The sequence below is a fragment of the Bos javanicus genome, chromosome 14 (assembly GCF_032452875.1).
Source record: "Bos javanicus breed banteng chromosome 14, ARS-OSU_banteng_1.0, whole genome shotgun sequence".
Classification (NCBI taxonomy): domain Eukaryota; kingdom Metazoa; phylum Chordata; class Mammalia; order Artiodactyla; family Bovidae; genus Bos; species Bos javanicus.
Window position 1 is genome coordinate 2772295 of NC_083881.1, and position 17979 is coordinate 2790273.

Consider the following 17979-nt stretch of genomic DNA (forward strand, 5'->3'; position numbering starts at 1 on the left):
GCAAATCCTAACAGGAACTTCCAGAAAAAACAGAATGACAGCTTCATCTCACTAGTTAGTAACCTTGGAAATTAAAATTTTAACAACAAAACACCCCCCCCACCCAACCCTGCCAATCTTGGTCCATCAAATTGATAAACTTTTTTTTTTTTTTTAAGTTTTTCAGTGTTCTCTTTTTCTCTCTCTCAGTATCATTTGCTATTAGGAGGAGACACTGTTTAGGTTAGATTCATAATACAATACACTTACAGAATTACAGAAAAAGTCTCCATATATGACTCAAAGGAGTGTAATTCCTTATATAAATGGAAATGATTAAAAGCCACAGGACCTAGCAAAGATGTTCACTGTTGTAAAGGAAAAAAAACAAAAGAAGGGAAATTTTACAGAGTCTCTTTGAAGGAAGTGGTGGTTAAATAATAACGCTGTTTGCTGATTGTGCGCTACAAATTCAGCCCGCTTACGGAAGTGGTTATAGCTTCAGGTGCCACTGCCATTTTCCCTACCTTCTGCTTCCAGTTTCCAAACCTCATAAGGATGGTACTGTGTCTGCCTTCCTCAGAACCCCACATCTGCAAGAATGTTCAGACCAAGTAGCTATCAGTGAATCCTTATTAAATGAGTGAGTGACTAGAAATGCCCTGAGTTAGCCTACTTAATAAGAGTATACTGATCCTACCCTGTGATTAATCAGTTAACATGCTTTCCTGAACTCCAGACCCATATAACCAAGTGCTTACTGGGCATTTCTACTTGGATATTCTAAAAAGCTGAATCCATCGAAATGTACTTGTCATTTTGCCGTCCTGTTTCCAAACCGCTTCACATGAGTTTGTGTTTCACTGAATGACATAAACATCTTATCTATCTGAGGCAGAATGCATTAATCTCCTTTTCTTTTATCCTCGTGTTGGATATCTTCTCAAGGTCACCAAATCTTGGTTATTCTACCTACAAAATATTTTTAAAGTACATTTATTTCTATCCATTTTTGTGTCTACTCCCCTTATTCAAACCACCACTTTTTCCCCTTAAAATGCTGCAATTATTTTTATTAGGTGTCCTTAACTTTATTTTTTAGCTATTTCTCCTCTCTAGAGCCAGAATGATTTTTACTGGGACGACCCAGAGGGAGGGTATGGGGAAGGAAGAGGGAGGAGGGTTCAGGATGGGGAACACAGGTATACCTGTGGTGGATTCATTTCAATATTTGGGAAAACTACTACAATATTGTAAAGTTTAAAAATAAAATTAAAAAAAAAAAGGAAAAATAAAATGTGTACCTGGGCATTTCTCTTCCTCTTGCTTCTCTGGCAGAATCTGTCTCTTCTCTCATTTTCACACTACACCCTTGCCTTCCTGAATTTCTTTTTTCTTTTTCTTTTTTTATCAAAGGATAATTGCTTTACAGAATTTTCCTGTTTTCTGTCAAACCTTGACATGAATCAGCCATTGGTATACATATATCCCCTCCCTTTTGAACCTCCTTCCCACCTCCCTCCCCACCCCACCCCTCTAGGTTGATACAGAGTCCCTGTTTGAGTTTCCCCGAGCCATACAGCAAATTCCCATTGGCTGTCTATTTTACATATGGTAATGTAAGTTTCCATGTTACTCTTTCCATACATCTCACCCTCTCCTCCTCTCTCTCCATGTCTGTAAGTCTGTTCTCTATGTCTGTATCTCCATTGCTGAGTCTCCCTGTAAATAAATTCTTCAGTACCATTTTTCTAGATTCTGTATATGTGCGTTAGAAAATGATATTTATCTTTCTCTTTCTGACTCACTTCACTCTGTATAATAGGTTCTAGGTTCATCTACCTCATCAGAACTGACTCAAATGCATTCCTTTTTATATGACCCACTTTCTAGAGTAACAGAAATAAAAACAAAAGTAAACAAGTGGGACCTGATTAAACTTAAAAGCTTTTGTCCAGCAAAGGAAACTATAAGCAAGGTGAAAAGACAACCCTCAGAATGGGAGAAAATAATAGCAAATGAAACAACTGACAAAGGATTAATTTCCAAAATGCACATATATAACTCAATGCTAGAAAACAAACAACCCAATCAAAAAGTGGGAAAAAAACCTAAACAGACATTTCTCCAAAGAAGACATACAAATGGCTAACAAACACATGAAAAGATGCTCAACATTGCTCATTGTTAGAGACATGCAAAGCAAAACCACAATAGGTGTCACCTCACACCAGTCAGAATGGCCCTCATCAAAAAGTCTACAAGCAACAAATGCTGGAGAGGGTGTGGAGAAAAGGGAACGCTCATGCACTGTTGGTGGGAATGTAAATTAATACAGCCACTATGGAAGATGGTATGGAGATTCCTTAAAAAACTAGGAATAAAACCACCATATGACCCAGCAATCCCACTCCTAGGCATATACCTGAGGAAACCAAAATGGAAAGAGACACATGTATCCCATTGTTCATTGCAGCACTATTTATAAAAGCTAGAACACGGAAGCAACCTGGATGTCTGTTGACAGACGAATTGATAAGCATTTTAAGATCAGTGTTGGCGTAAGATGAAGCACAGTCTGTAATGTTGTCAGTTGTAGTTGGTGTAGTGTTGTTGGTGTGCAGCTTGGCTGTACTTATCAAAATATCACACTGTCACTAGCTCTTGACCCCGTGCATCTGTTTCTAAGCAGCATTTGTACATGTGTGTGGCCACAGCTGGAAGGGTGCTTGTGGCAGGGTTACCTGCACTTCCATCCCCATTTTGCCCCAAAACAGGGAAGCTAAAAAAGAAAATAACCCTTCCCCAGTAGTAAAATGGCTGAATTGCTGTGTTCGTGATGAGATGTGAGCACCATGCAGACACTGGCTTCTTTTATTTTCAAATTTGGGAAGAACCCTGTGAATATCTAACATGAGAATTCAGTCAGGAAAATTTATGTGTTTCCAAGGCCTGGGCTGTGATATAAATGAGTCAACAGAGGCTACAGAGTAGCTAAGTATTGTTCTGTGTATTGTAGGACTAGTTTATCATGAGCCTTTAAAGCCAGGCTGAGAAATTTAATTTGGATCCGATGAGTGGCATATTAAAAGCCCTCATCCTGTCAGTGCTCCAGAGACAGTCCCTTTCCTAAAGATACGTATTCCAGAAATCATACACACATATACTGACGTATGTGAGTGTGTTGTGGATATGGTGGTGTTGGAGTATTTAGTTCTCAAGTTGTTCAGTTATCCAGACCGAATCGTTGGTTCTCAGAATTACTTATTTAGTTACTGAGTACTTACGTGCATTCAGCATCAAATATTTAAGTACTTCCTATACTCACAGTCTTGGCTGCTATCCCTATGGAATGAGAAGTGACATTTCTGAGAGTCCTGGAGAATGAGAAGTAGAACCGAAATCAATATGGAAGCATAATGGAAAGCAAAAAGTGAAATAAAAGGAAATGTCTGTGTTTATTGCTCTTTTTTTTTTTAGTGGAGAGTGAAATTGCTAACTGTAGGATCAGGTTTAGGTACCAGATCCTACAGTCTGGGGACTCTGGGTACACAAGCCTAGGCTTAAAATTATTGTGGTGTCTTTTGGCAGTGTGATCAAGTGAACTGACGGAAATACTGTCTGTTCCATTAAGACTTCAAGACTAGGAACCTACTTTCCCCCCTAGTCAGCACCACATTTTTTGGATCAAATCCCTGTAATTTACACCGCTTCTCTGCAGGTGGGCTCCAGTGTGTGTGCATGAGTCAGAGACATGAGGGTAACCTGTGCGAGACGTCACCAGGGCAGACACCCAGGGAAGGTGGGGTTCCTCCTGGGGTGTCAACGGCAAGCATGAGTGTGAGGAATGGTTTGCACCCTGCCTTAACCCCCCTGCATCTGGGTGTGGAGGGATCGCCCAACCAGGAGCACAGCAACAGGACGAGAGGCGCAGGTGTGGTGCGGAGCCCTCGCAGGAGCAGGGCTGCTCTGGAGCTGTTGCCGCTGGGGGACGTAGAGTCGAGGGGCGACGGCCGGGTGACGAGAGTCGGTGTGCTCTCGGTAGTGAGCTGGCAGAGCAGCAGCAGGAGACAAAGGCACTTTTGTGGGAGCTTGAAAGAGGCGCCAGCTCCTGTCTTTTGCCCCCCAGGGATTTGGATGTTGGCAAGGAGAGGCTGCACAAGTCGCCTTTCAGAGAATTAGCAGAAAAAGATGTCCCTTCTGTAGACAGAGCTCACACCCCAGAGCACAGGTTTGCAGGCGAGCTTGGGGCTGGATCTGGGTTCTGTCCTCCCAGTTCCCCAAGTGCCCCTCAGGATGCCCTCTAGTAGTGCTCAGCCTGCACTGAATTCTCAGCGGCCCTGAATCCAGAAGCCAGAGGGATGCTTTATGCTCATCCCAGTCCCCCTTCCCTGGTGGCTCAGCTGGTACAGAATCCGCTTGCAATGCAGGAGCCCCCGGTTCGATTCCTGGATCGGGAAGATCCCCTGGAGAAGGGATAGGCTACCCACTCCAGTATTCTGGCCTGGAGAATTCCTTGGAACATATGGTCCATGGAGTCGCAAGGAGTCGGATGCGATTTTCACTTTCAGTCCCCCTGCTTGAGTTCTGTAGGCTATAGATCCAGTGAGAGTTCTTCTTCTTCTGAAGCTGTGGATGGCTCTTCAGCAGGGTCCTTTCTCTTCATCTTCCCCCCTCCCGTCCTGGGCTGCATACACAGCCTTGTGCTGGGGACTGAGGAGTCCACGAGGGCAGTCGGCAGGTGTGGGAACACGGCGCACACCCTGTCCGTGGTGTGGACTCCCTAGGTCCCTGACAATTTTGTATACAGGACATGTTATTGTTTATCTCTTCTTTGGGGTAGGGTTGGGAACACCCTTAATTGTTTTATCAACAGCATTGTGTCACAGAAAAGAAATACTAGTGTGTGCAGAACTTTTACATTGTAAGTTATATGATAACTTCAGTTAATTGCTAATTGTTAGAAACCAGTGCTTTCTCTAGTAGACAGTACTGATTTTTCTTAATAGACATTTTCTTGTTAATATCCGCATCATTTAAGAAAACTTATTAATGGCCTAAAAGATTGAGCAGAGTGCAGTGGACTGTGATTCACACGCCCTCATGGAAGGACGGGGTGTGGTTTCCATCGTATTCCCAAGTGGGTCTGCCCACGTGTGCTGCCCACTTACAGACGTGTACACACGACTGCCACAGCTTGGGATAAATGCCATCTTCTCTAGGGAGCGTTCTCTGATGCCCTCCTTCAGAGGTTGCCCCTCATCTCCTCTGAACTCATGGACATACATGTTGGAAGCATTAGGTTGGGGGCTCTTGGAGATTGTTGTATATTAACCAGTAGAGAGCAGATGGTTAGCCTCAGCTTGAGGTAGCTTCTTATGTGTCATCAATGTTATCAGAAATATGACTTTAGTTATGTATTCCTAAATATGTATTTAAAAAAACAAATGATACTAAGGTTGCAGCTTGTTCTCAGCAATACTTTGGTTTGGAAAGTATAACCCTCCCCAGGTCTCATTCTTAGGAAGCCCCCCAAGGGGTGGCCCATGTGGGTGGATGAGTTGGGGTGATGCAGTGGTGGAGCTGCAGAAGTCAGTAAAGAAAGGGGCAGTGCCTCTTCTTGTGGTTTAAAAACACTTTTCTGTGTTCATAAAAATACTGTGTGTGAAAAAAGATTCCTAAGTAAAATTAAGTGATGTATTTAAATTGATGCTCTTTTTTTACCAAAGATTTCTGATGATTAACTGAAAGAAATGAACATTGCATTAATTTCTAGCATGCAGTTTTTGTTTATAACAGTCATTTCTGTGGGGGGTATGTTTTAGGGCATCATTCAGAAGATAGTGGACAGTCACAAAGTAAAGCACGTGGCCTGCTATGGATTTCGCCTGAGTCACCTGCGGTCAGAGGAGGTTCACTGGCTCCATTTGGATATGGGTGTCTCCAATGTGAGGGAGAAGTATGAACTTGCCCACCCACCAGAGGAGTGGAAGTAAGATTACAAACCTACTTTGGGGCGACTCGGACGTGGTTTGTGTTGCATATAGAAGCACACATGAGAGGATGGTTATCTGTGTTTAATTTTCTCACTGATGGTCCCTGGGACTCCCGTACACATAGAGGTGGCCGGTACTTGTTAGCCAGCGCTCCCTTCTGCACTTCTGTGTAGCCTGTCTTCGGGCACCCCTGGCATGGGCTTGCTTGAGCCGTCTCCTTGCTTTCGTTATTCTGTGACGGTCTTTTGCCCTCACCCTCCTCTTGCCAGTGCTGCTCTGTCCAGCCTCTGCTCTGAGCACTGCCCACTCTGCCTCTGTATCCAGCCTCTCAGTGTTCAGCCTCTGCTCTGAGCACTGCCCGGGTCCTAGTGCTTCTACTTCCTGTGCTGCTGGCACCCTTCTGTGCCTGGAAGTGACCACACCTGATTACCGTATTAATGTGCTGCAGAGCTCACTCTGTCATGCCCAGTGATCGCAGCTCACCTGAAAGAGTCAGTGTCTGTGTGATGTTCACATACAACATGGATGCTGGAAAGTGAAGTCATACTGACTTCAATGAAACTAAAATCATTCGAAGTGAAATAAAAGAAGTCCCTATAATTGTCCTTTCCCTGGTTCTCTCCTAATAATTTTTTTTCACTTTTCAGTAAACCATGGTGTTTGTAGGAAATTGTGTACCTAAAACACTTAAGGTTTGAGGGAAGTATAAGGGAGCTCTTCCACAGGAGCCCCTGTTTTTACAGATAGTGCTACAGAAATAAAGATGATTATAGCATAAAGAGGGCATTCAAATGTCAGGAACTTTCACTTCAAGGATCTAAATAGATGAGACATTTAAAAAGAAAAACATTTTTAGGTGAGTAAATCTTTAGTTGAATAAAAATACTATCCCAATTACAGCTTATCAGAGAAATATAATTTTCAAATTTGTCAACTAGCTGGAACTGACCTAACAAAATAGTCTGTAAGAATATAGTTTGGTTACTTTTCAACAATGGCTGAAAAAGATTTGATCTCCATCTATTTGGTCAGTTAATTAAACAAGTGTTTAAAAACTAAGAATATCTAAAAGTTACCTGAACATATCTCTAGGTATTTTTAATTAAAACAATTCTGTTAAAAAAATAAAAAAATAAATAAAACAATTCTGTTAATGTCCTGAATTTATGAGACATGTCAGAGGCAGCCTTCATTATAGCAGTAGTCTTAGTCCTCAGTAAATTGTTGAATGCAGATCCTGGGGTATCTAAGCTTTGTTTTCATTCTTTTAAGCCAGCTTATTTAACCTTAATAATAAGGATGTAGGCACTGTTTTATTCAGTGGAGCCTGGATCCTCATAAGTAAGGAAAATTTGACTGACCCTCCTCGAATGAGGGGTGGTGAAGATGATGACGTTGGTGTGTTGTCACCATCGAGTGGCTGTTAGGAGCCAGGCACTGTGCCAGCTGTGTGCTGTTATAATTCGTAAACTCTGTATTTCATTTACCCAAACCCGAGGAGGTAAAGACTTGTTATCCTTATTTTGTAGATGAAGACAGAGGCACAACAAAATGGATTTAAATTGCATTCACATAGTTTGTGGCACAGGTTCCATTTGGATTTAGCCATCTGACTTCACAGTGTGGGTTTTTAGAATCAGCATGCCCATCTCAATGGGAATAATGTGATCTTCAAAACTGAGAGTGTAGCTGGGCTTCTGAGATGAGTGAAGGTGCACAGGTTGTCAGTGGAGGTGCTGAAAGAAGAAGATGTGATCAGAGGTACCAGTGATACGTGTGTGATAGCTTCAGGAGGGTGAGGATTAATACAAACTGTTCTAACATATTAGTGGGAATAGGAGGCTGTTAAAATAATCAAGCAGACTTGAAAAAGAACAAAACAGAAGTTCTGGAAGTCATTGGATAGATAAAGCAGCAGATTAGACATAGCTGAACAATTAGTAAACAGGAAGATGGAGCTGAGAAAACTTGCCCAAAACATAGCACAGAGATGAACAGATGGAAATTATGAAAGCAGATTTATGTAACATGAAGAATGAGAAGGTCAACCGTTTTCTAACAGGAAGTCTGAAGAAGAGAATAAAAAGAATGAGGAAGAGGAAATAATCTGAAGGGAAAATAGCTGAGAACTTTCTAGAATCAGTGAGTGACATCAGTCCTTAAATGTAGGATTAACAGAAAAATCTCAAATTGGGTAAATCTAAATGCATACTTTGACAGATTATAGCAAAATAGTGTTGTATAAAAGAAAATGAAAGGATGTCAAAAACAAGCAGAGAAAAATTAGACTTCTCACAGCATCATCGATGCCAAGAAAATGGTGGTATAATATGTTCAAAGTGGTGAGGAAATGTAACTGGCAGTCTAGATTTGTTTGCACAGTTAAATTACCTCAAGAACAGATATCAGTGAGCACTGGCTTCATGAAGGAGAACTAATGATAACAGATTTTTTTATACTAAAAAAGTAGAGCTCAGTACTGGGTGCAGGTTGGAACAGGGGTGATAGAGCAAAGCTTTGTCAGCTAAATGTGAGGAACTGGAACGGCCCTTGGGCAAGTAGATAGTAGAGAGATGTGGGGGTCAAAAAGAAGGAAAGAAACAGAAGCGTGGGGAAGCAAGATGGATAGAAATCACAAGTGAGATGCACAGATGCTAACGGTGAATGATTGTCAGAGGTTACTGCTGCTGCTGCTAAGTCGCTTCAGTCGTGTCCGACTGTGCGACCCCATAGACAGCAGCCCACCAGGCTCCTCTGTCCATGGGATTCTCCAGGCAAGAACACTGGAGTGGGTTGCCATTTCCTCCTCCAATGCATGAAAGTGAAAAGTCAAAGTGAAGTCGCTCAGTCGTGTCCGACTCCTAGTGACCCCGTGGACTGCAGCCCACCAGGTTCCTCCATCCATGGGATTTAGAGTGGATTAAAACATAAAATCAAGCTATCTGCTGTTCACATGATGTATCCAGACAGTGACGTTCAAACATTTTTCTCTGACTTGGAGGAAACCACGTGTTTTGCCGTGAGATCTAGCACACGTGTATGCCTGTGTGTGTGTCTCAGAGCTGTTTATGTGTCCTGGACCCACACATTTCACCAAACTATACTCAGCGCTGTTATTTACGCTGAGGTCTAAAGGCTTTCTCTGCAGTGTTCTGTTTTGTTCTACGTTAGTAAAATGAATTAATAAATGAATAGTGAAAAGAATTTTCCTGCCTTCTAATGAGCCCTGACTTTCAATTTGAAAAACTCACATAAAACTTGAGTATAAATATACCAGGCAAATAATAACCAGGAAAAAAAGATCAGTATTGTGCTGTTAACACCCTGTGAAATAAATTTTCAGGCAAAGAAGCTTTATTATGGATATAGAGGGCAACCACGTAACAGTAAATGCTCATTTCACCAATAATTTAATAAGTATAGAAATAGATGTAGCTCTTAAACTTATAAACTCCTCAAAATATATAAAGCAGAAGCAGTCTTAAAGGAATAAGACTTACCTTTTTAATAATTAAAGGGAAGAACACAAACAATAGTAAGTAAACAGTAGTTTTTAAGTTATGTATTTAACTGTTTTTTCTAATATAGAAATACAGGATCCTGCATGTAACTGTGTATTAAGCAACTTAAAAACATGTTTCTAAGTAATTTATGGTTCAAAGGAAAAGGCCCAGCCTCCTGACGGCCTGGCTTTGATGGGCTCTGCCCCTTCACTGTCCAGTCTGCCCTCTGCAGAACCTCCTGGCTACAGCCAGTCGCTTAGTCCTGTCTAAGTACAGCCACCCCTCAGTGTCTGTGGGTTCCCTGGTTCCACAACCAGGGAACCAGGCTTCAACCAACTACAGTTCCAAAATTCTGGGTGTGAGGGTGGCGGGGGGAGGGCGGATTCCAGAAAGTTCCAAAAAGCAAAACTTGAACTTGTTGTGCCAGCAGCTGGTTACGTAGCACTTACACTGTATATTGCATTGTAAATAATCCCGATGCTCTCAGTGTGTGAGGGTTTGTGCCACGTTGTGCAGCTTTCGTGCACAGACTGTACCATTTCACACGAGCATTTCAGGCTCTCGGTGTCTGTGGGGTTCTGCAGCCAAGCCCCTGTGGATACCAAGCGTGCTTTCTTCACTCAGCCTCCTGGATACCAGACTCTCTTCTGGTGAAGGTTTTCCTTCTGCTTCATTGACCGTCACTGTCTTCTCCTGCTGACCTTGATATTTGGGGCTGCTCCACTGACCTCTTCCTAGCCTCCCTAGACCTGCCTTTGGCATTAAATTCACACTTTACTTGGATAAACTCAGGAAACCAATGGACAGGTTACTACAATAACCCAGGAAAAAGTCAGAGAAGATGATGGACCAGGAGAGTAGTACTTGGAGGAGCGAGAAGCAGCTGTACCGAGATACATTATAAGGTTGAGCTCACAGAATTTGTGAACAAATCTTTTAAAATGTAAACATCCAAAGAAATGTGTAAACCATTCCCGCTCAGAAACTTCCAGGAGCTACCCCCCCACCCCCTCCCCCAGCCCCCACTCACCTGGAGCTCACTCCAAGTTTGTGGTTACCTCTTGGTCTTTTCTCTACCTCTTGCTCCCCTACCTTCACTCGAGCAGCTGTGGTCTCTTTGAAGTTTCAGTTTTCATAGGTACTCGGGTTGGGGTCTCATTTGATGGTCTCTTCTCTGTTGCCTGCCTTCTTGTTGAACAGAATAGCTCTTATCTCATTTCTCTCTCTGCCTTTTAATTTTCCAACTTTGCACTTGCTCAACCTTGGCCACACTGGCTCTTCAACACGCCAAGCGGATTGTCCCTAGTGCCTTTGAACTTGATGGTCAACTGCTGTATATGCTGCTCTGCTGTTCCTGGCACGGCTTGGCCCTCCCCTCGTTAGGGCAGGTGCTCCACTGTCGCGTCCTCCCAGGGCCTTCTCCAGCCTTTCTGTCTGCAGAGCCCACTGCCTGCCTGGGACAGTCTTTCTCCCTCAGGGCCTCCATCGTATTCACTGCTCTACTGCTGGGTTCTGGTCATGCCTGGGACAAAGTAGGCACCCGGTAAAATACAGTTTAAGTGGAAGTGAATCAATGATAATGAAATTACCAACTAGGAACCAAATAGTACTACTTAGTAACAGTCTTCTCATATTAGCTTGCTGCTTATTGGGCGTCAGACGTTGTGTGAGAGGCTTGATAACCTGCCCATGGTCACACAGCTTAAATGGGTGGCAGAGTGGAAACTGGCTTCGTGCACCAGCTCTTCTCCCTGCCTGTGTTAGGTGTGTGACTACAGGAGACAGAGCATGGAGATCTCTTCTCTCAGTCCATGAGGGCGGCTGCAGCTCTGGCTTTAGTTCTGAGCAGGGTGTGAACCCTGAAACGAAAGTGCCAGGACTCATCAGAATAACGACGTTAGTTTCTACTCCTATGAGGTTTTTTAGCATAGATTTTTGTTTTTCGCACTACCTGCTATAGGATCTATTCATATTGTTAAGTAAACCTGAGATCTAAGCTTGTTTAATTGAGTCTTCAGTTCTTCAGATACCTCTGTAAGCACCTACAGCACACATTTGGTAGTAACTGTCTCAGGCAGGGTGGCCCTACAGAGTTGTCATGACATGTCATCGGGGAAGGGAAGGGCTGGTTTCATACATGGCTGTCCTCATAGAAAGAGGAACCACAGAATTAGATCCTGCCTTGAACAATACACAGAAATCCCCCTGAGGTGGATCAAGTTTTTAAAAAAGTTTAATGAAACATACAGTGAATGTGTCTTTAATGGGGCATATAGTGAATGTGTCTTTGGTCCTAGAGCAGGAAGATTTTCTTAATCCCCCAAAAACGTTCACTCTTAAAAGACGAGAATAGCAAATTTGCCCTTTATGAGATGAAAGCATTCTGTATATCAAAAGATGTATTTTTAGAAAGTGCAGAAAGGACAATTCCTCAGTGTTCCGGTGGTTTAGCTGCTTTTACTGCTGAGGGTCTGGGTTCAATCCCTGGTCGGGGAACTAAGATCCCACAAGTTATGAGGTGTGGCCAAAAGGAAAAATGCAGAAACAAGTTGCAACTCGTGTAATTGACAGAAGATGGTGTCAGGAGTTCTGCTGATAAATATAAGGATTGTAAATTCCTCAACAAATGGGCAAGAAACATGAAGGTATTTTCATAAAAGGGTAGACAGGTTTGACCTGTCATCACAGGAAGACACTGTCAGCTTCCTTAGTGCTCAGGGAGGTATGAATCTGGACCAGTAGATTCCATCTACACTGTCTGGTTAACAAAAAGTATTAATAAGTTGTCCAACAGTATTAATAGTGGGAAAGGTTAAGGATCTGATGATGATACTGAAACACCAGTCTGGGTGCCCAGCGCACTGTGAAGCCAAACAAACTGAAACGTCAAAGAGTTTGGAGCAGAGGAAGGCGCATTGAGGGCGATGCAAGGAGATGGGTGGCTCAAGCCTTTAAAACCCCAAGCTCTATGAGAGCTTTCCGCAAAGCCATTTTCTAGGAAAAGTGAGGGAGGGGCAGGGCTAGCTGCTGCAAACTGCGTGGTGTCAGATCCTTTGTTCCTGAGGTCAGGTCGTGGCCAGGTAACAATGCTCCTGTGAATCTCCACCAGATGAATGTTATTCTCTGTTCTGACAAGAAAGGGCCAGGTCCCCAGGCACAGCTTTCCCTCTCCGAGGTCCAGTTCTGGCTAAGAAGAGGTGAGCCCAGCTGGTGGCTCCCTCAGGGCCAGGCCCCCACACCTTGCCCAGCTGTCATCACTGAGGGAGCCAGGTGCCCAGGACCCAAAGGGCCTTCAGGCTCCTCTGGCCACCCAAACAGGCAGGGAGGGGCAGGTCCTGCAGACTACATGCTATGCAGGCTGCTGCTACCATTAGGTCGCGGAGGCAGGGATGGGGGAGAGGGTCGCTGCCACCTCAAGGCCTGGGCCCGGCCGGTGGGTGTCCTTGATGAGGACTCTGGAATCCTGCAGGACACAGCCTGTGGCCTGCCCCCTGGGCCCCCTAGCTCACCATCTGGGCTGACCAGTGGCTGAGCGGGACCACTAATGGTCGCTCACTGACCTTTGGTCACCTGGGCCGGGGCCACTGAAGCACTGACCGATGGCTGAGCTGGACCTCTCGAGGTCGCTCACTGACTGTTGGTCTCCTGGGCCGGGTCCCACTGAAGCACTGACCATTGGCTGAGCGGGACCCCTTGAGGTCGCTCACTGATGTTTGGTCACCTGGGCAGGGGCCCACTGAAGCCCTGACCATTGGCTGAACTGGACCTCTCGAGGTCACTCACTGACCGTTGCTTGCCTGGGAAGAGGCCACGTAGTACCAACCAAAGGCTGAGTGGGACCACTAACAGTCACTAACTAACGGTTGGTCACCTGGGCAGGGGTCCCTGAAGCACGGACTGATGGCTGAGCTGGACTATAAAGGTCGCTCACTGACCGTTGGACGCCTGGAGAGGCGTCCCTGAAGCACGGACCGATGGCTGAGCGGGGCCAGTAACCGCTGCCTGAGAGCGGGTGCAGAGTAGCATCAGGCACCACAGCTGTGTGCTCAGGGCTGCTTGTGGCTGCGCTCTTTCCAATTCAGGATCTTGCCTGCAGCTTAGCCTCCGCATGACATGGCCTCGGTCCTGCTGTTCCACTTCAGGTTCTGTCCTTGAGAGACTTGCGTTTCTATACTAGGCTGGAGACCCGAGGACGTTCATGGAATAGCCAGTGACAGAATATTCACAGTGGAGTGTTGCGCTAGTCAGAACGAGGAAAGCATCGCGACCTGGAACTCTGGACGAAACTTAGCCAGGTGATGGTGTGTGACAGAAGGCGGTCCCGGGGCAGCGTTGTGGGTGCAACTAAATACTGTTGAATTCCACACTTTAAAGTGGCTGCTTTGGGGGAAGTTAGGGATGCCATGTGGCTTGTGAGAGCTTATTTCCCCGACCAGGGATTGAACCTGGACCCTGGCAGTGAAAGGCCCGAGTCCTAACCACTGGGCCACCAGGGAATTCCCTGAAATGGTTGCTTTTTATGTGAATTTTACTTCAGTTAAAAAAACAAAAAGTAAGCCCCAGAGGATGACATACAGCATCATACACAAGTAAAAAGCAAAATAAACATAAAAGAATGTTGTTGGGAAAACATGAGGTGGGTGAGACAATATGGGGCATGTCGATACAGGGTCAGGAGGAGATGGTCAGTCCAGGGCTTCTGCGGGGACCGTGCCAGCCTCCAGCCTCGTGAGGGCCCTCAGGAGCCTGTGTGGAGCCTGGGTCTGTGGCAGAGCCCACAGCCCCTGTGCTGCACGCAGCCTGCTTCCTTCACAGTCTGCTCGCCTGTGCCCAGGGTCCTGGGAGATGCCGGCTGAGTCGGTGGTGGTTGCCAGGCTCTGGAGTCAGCCAGAGAAGTTCGAATACAATGCCCTTCCTAGTTTGTCGTGTAGCCAAAAGTGCCATGCAGTTTTGAGAGCTTTACCCCAAACAGATTTAAACTTTAAAGTTTCGTACCTAGATAATGGAATTCTAGCTAGCTAAATTTTGGTGTTCTGAAAGCACTTACACCGAGTGGTCGGACTTCTGAGCAGGTTAATCAGATATAAAGGGCCTGGTCCTTTTGGTGTGGGATTCAGGGCTTTGAGAGCCAGGCCTGAGAGGAGGCTCTGTTGGCTTTTGAGAGAGAACTGTGGGGCTTCTGCAGAGTGAGTGAAAAAGAAAGTCCTTTTCTTTGTTATCAGATGTGGTTCACATTCTCCTGTTCACGGCCGATGAACAGCTCGATCTGCAGACATGATTCTTTTTTCAGACCTTTTGCAGGAGGAGGAAAAAAAGTCTTTTATTTAGATGAAAGGTATCTTTTTTTCATAGATGACAAAAGAAAATGACTAATGATAGCTGAGGAAGTTTTAGATTGTATTTTGATAGTTTCCTGTTTTATCTTGAAATGACATTATCTGTGCATATACCTTAATTTGAAAGGCTAGTCTTTCATTATGACACTGAACTCAACAAGAGTTCTTTAGAATATTTAAATCAGTAAGACAGTAAATAGAGGAACATTCTGACAAGTTTGGAAGTGACATCTTTTAAAAAAACAGGATGGACTTCCGGATTTGCTGATTGATTAATTAAACGTTTACTGGATACTTCTGCACCAAAGCACAAAAATGAACAGATTTCTGGCTGGTCTGTGGCTACAAAAAGCTGATGTTCGTTGACCAGGCTGGTTTAAAACTGGCTCTGGTGGGTATTTTGTTAACACATCTACAGGACAGTCTGTCTTAAAGTTTGTGAGAATTTATTTATATTCTCAACGTGTTATCAAAAAGTTGCAAAAACAGTACACAGAAATCCTGTGTACCCTTCAGCCCTCCTCCCCTAAATGTTAAAACCTTAGTTAAGTACAGTTCAGTTATTGAAACCAGGACCTTAACATTGCTGCCGTAGTACTAACTGACCCAAGACGTCACAGGGTCCAGGGTGCCCGTCTTCCAGCCTGGGATCCCATCAGAGCATCGTGCACCTGCGTGTCCCGTCGCCTTGGCTCTTCTCCTGTCTGCGGCAGGTCCTCAGGCTGCCTCTGTCTGTCGTGACCTTGGCCCTTTTGAAGTGCATTGGCTGGTGGTTGTGCTGTGTTCTTCAGTTTGGGTTTGTTCCCATGATTATATTGAGCTTAAGCATTTGGGGAAGAGCACCACAGTCAAGCTGTTGTTTTCACTTAGCATTTTATCAGTGAGTCTTTGATGATGATAAGATTCATTTTACTGGTGGCTTTAACTTGGATCATTTGATTTAAGGTGGTGGCCAGGTTTCTCTGCTAGAAGGTTGTTTTCCCCCCTCTTTGTAATTAAGTAATATCTTCTGAGGAAATACAGAGACTCTGCAGTTTCTCATTGTATTTTCGCCCACTCAACATCATTGATTCTTTTTTGCAGTATTATTAGTGTAATTTTTGCCAAATGGTGAATTTCTATTTCTATCCTCCCTTCTAGGCTTTTAAAATTGAAAGTTTGTGTAAGAAGAGCTGTCCACACCCCACTGTTTCCAAGGGTCATCTGTGTAGTTTCCTGAAATTGTACTTTTGTTTATTTCACTACACACAGTCTGACTAGCTGAGCCTTCTCAGTATTAGGGTTATCTGAATATTCATCCAACTCAACTTTCAAAAACATTTCCTACTCTTCCCCATCATTAGTTCATTAGTGAACTAATGGGTATCTTGGGGAACTTGTGGGTATCTTGGTGCTCACAGTTGGAGATAAGACTGAAGAAGTTAGGTGTTGGCAGCGTCAATGGTAATGTATTAACTTAGGCGACAGAGGATGAGATGGTTGGATGGCGTCACCGAGTCAATGAACTTGAGTTTGAGCAAACTACAGGAGATAGTGAAGGACAGGGAAGCCTGGCGAGCTACAGTTCATGGGGCCGCAAAGGATCAGACACGATTTCAGTGACTGAACAATAACAATTACTTAGAAGCAGAAGCCAAAGGATAGTCTTATCTGGGGCATGTTGTAGTTAGCCGCTGTTCAGAAATCATGGAGTGGCCTAGAGCAGGGACGTGGAAATGTTTATCAGGACACAGCCAGGCTCTTAGAATAGTAGTGGAAGTTTCACTATGAGGAAGATGGAGAGTTTCCTGGAGGAGAAAGGAGAGAGGATGCCGGCACGGCTGGGCCGGGACGCAGTGGGCGCCAGGTATGGGGTTTAAGGACTGGGGTGAGGTGACTGGACTGGAATTGAACTCAGACTTGAGCGGAGTTCCAGTAGGGCTGTGAGGGAGGAAATGCTAGATTGTAGTGGGTTGAAGCAGGGAACACGAAACCCCATCACAATCTAGAGACCTTGCCCAACCCCACAAGCAAGACCCAACCCACGTACACTCCTCTGTGTTCTAAGCATAGGTGTCTTCTCTTAGGTTCACGCTGCCTCTGGGCCTTCAGGCGTGTTTCTGCTGAAGTGGAATCCCAGGGCTGCCTGTTAACAGCTGTGGGACCTTGACTATTACCGGATGTCCTCAAAGTCTGTTCTCCCCCATCTAGGAAGATGGGGTGAACTGGACACCTGGTCACTATTACTGGTCCCTTCCCGGCCTCCTTGTGGCCCTGTTGTCTGCTCTTCACAGCCCCGCCTGGCTGGGCACCAGGTCTCTGCTGTTACTGCTCTGGCCACAGTGCCCCTGGGCCCCCTTTCCCACCAGGACGAGCCCCGGTTTGTGACGAGCAGGGTCCTGTGTGGTCTGCCCGCCTCTGTTGCCCCCTCCCTGCAGCCCTTTTACTCACAGGGGCTGCGGCTGCATTCCTCCAGGCAGCCTCTGGCCGCGGGGCATTTACTTGTTTTCTTCCTGCCCTTACTGCCCTGATTCCTTCCTGCCTTCCTTTAGATCTGTGTTCAGGTGTCCTGAGTCAGCCTGCTTCCCTGGCTGCCTTTACAGGATGTTGCTCATCATCTGTTACTCCCCTTACCTTGCTTTTGTCTTTATCACATTACCACCTCAGAGATACTAATGTATCTGCTGTCTGGCTGCCACCACAAAAATAGAAATTTTCTGAAGGCTGGTACTTCCTGCCTGTTTTATTCACCAGTGTCTTCCCAGACTCTGGAATTGCATCTGTGGATGACTGGTGCCGAAATATTTGTTGAGTAATGGCTAATACGGTGGATCAGCCGTTGAGACGGCTGTGATGTGTGCAGTGACAGCCCTTTCACTTCTCCCAGCATCCTGACGAGGGCTTCCCTGTCGGCTCAGTTGGTAAAGAATCCATCCACCTGCAGTGCAGGAGACGCCAGTTCAATCCCTGGGTCGGGCAGATCCACCAGAGAAGGGAACGGTTGCCCACTCCAGTGGCCTGGAGAATTCCATGGGCTGTGTATAGTCCATGGGGTCGCACAGAGTCGGGTGAGGAAATTGAGGCGCAGAGAAGTGATGGCAGACAGCGAACAAGGAGTGGAACCAGAACCCAGGTGCAGGTGGTCTTGATGCAGAGCTTTCTTTCTGCTTCTCCTGGGGGTTATTG

The 17979-nt window shown here is 45.2% G+C and overlaps 1 protein-coding gene across 19 annotated transcripts in view; it reads left to right on the top strand.

The window, feature by feature from the left end:
- PTK2 (protein tyrosine kinase 2) overlaps positions 1-17979 on the top strand; it is a 192754-nt gene that overhangs the window by 67971 nt on the left and 106804 nt on the right. For 18 of the 19 annotated variants that reach the window (XM_061438488.1, XM_061438469.1, XM_061438476.1 and 15 more), the window contains one exon: positions 5805-5971. The exons of the other annotated variant lie outside the window; for it this stretch is intronic. In XM_061438488.1, coding sequence (XP_061294472.1) covers positions 5805-5971 — 167 coding nt within the window. The remainder of the gene's footprint in view (positions 1-5804; positions 5972-17979) is intronic. 19 annotated transcript variants of the gene reach the window in all.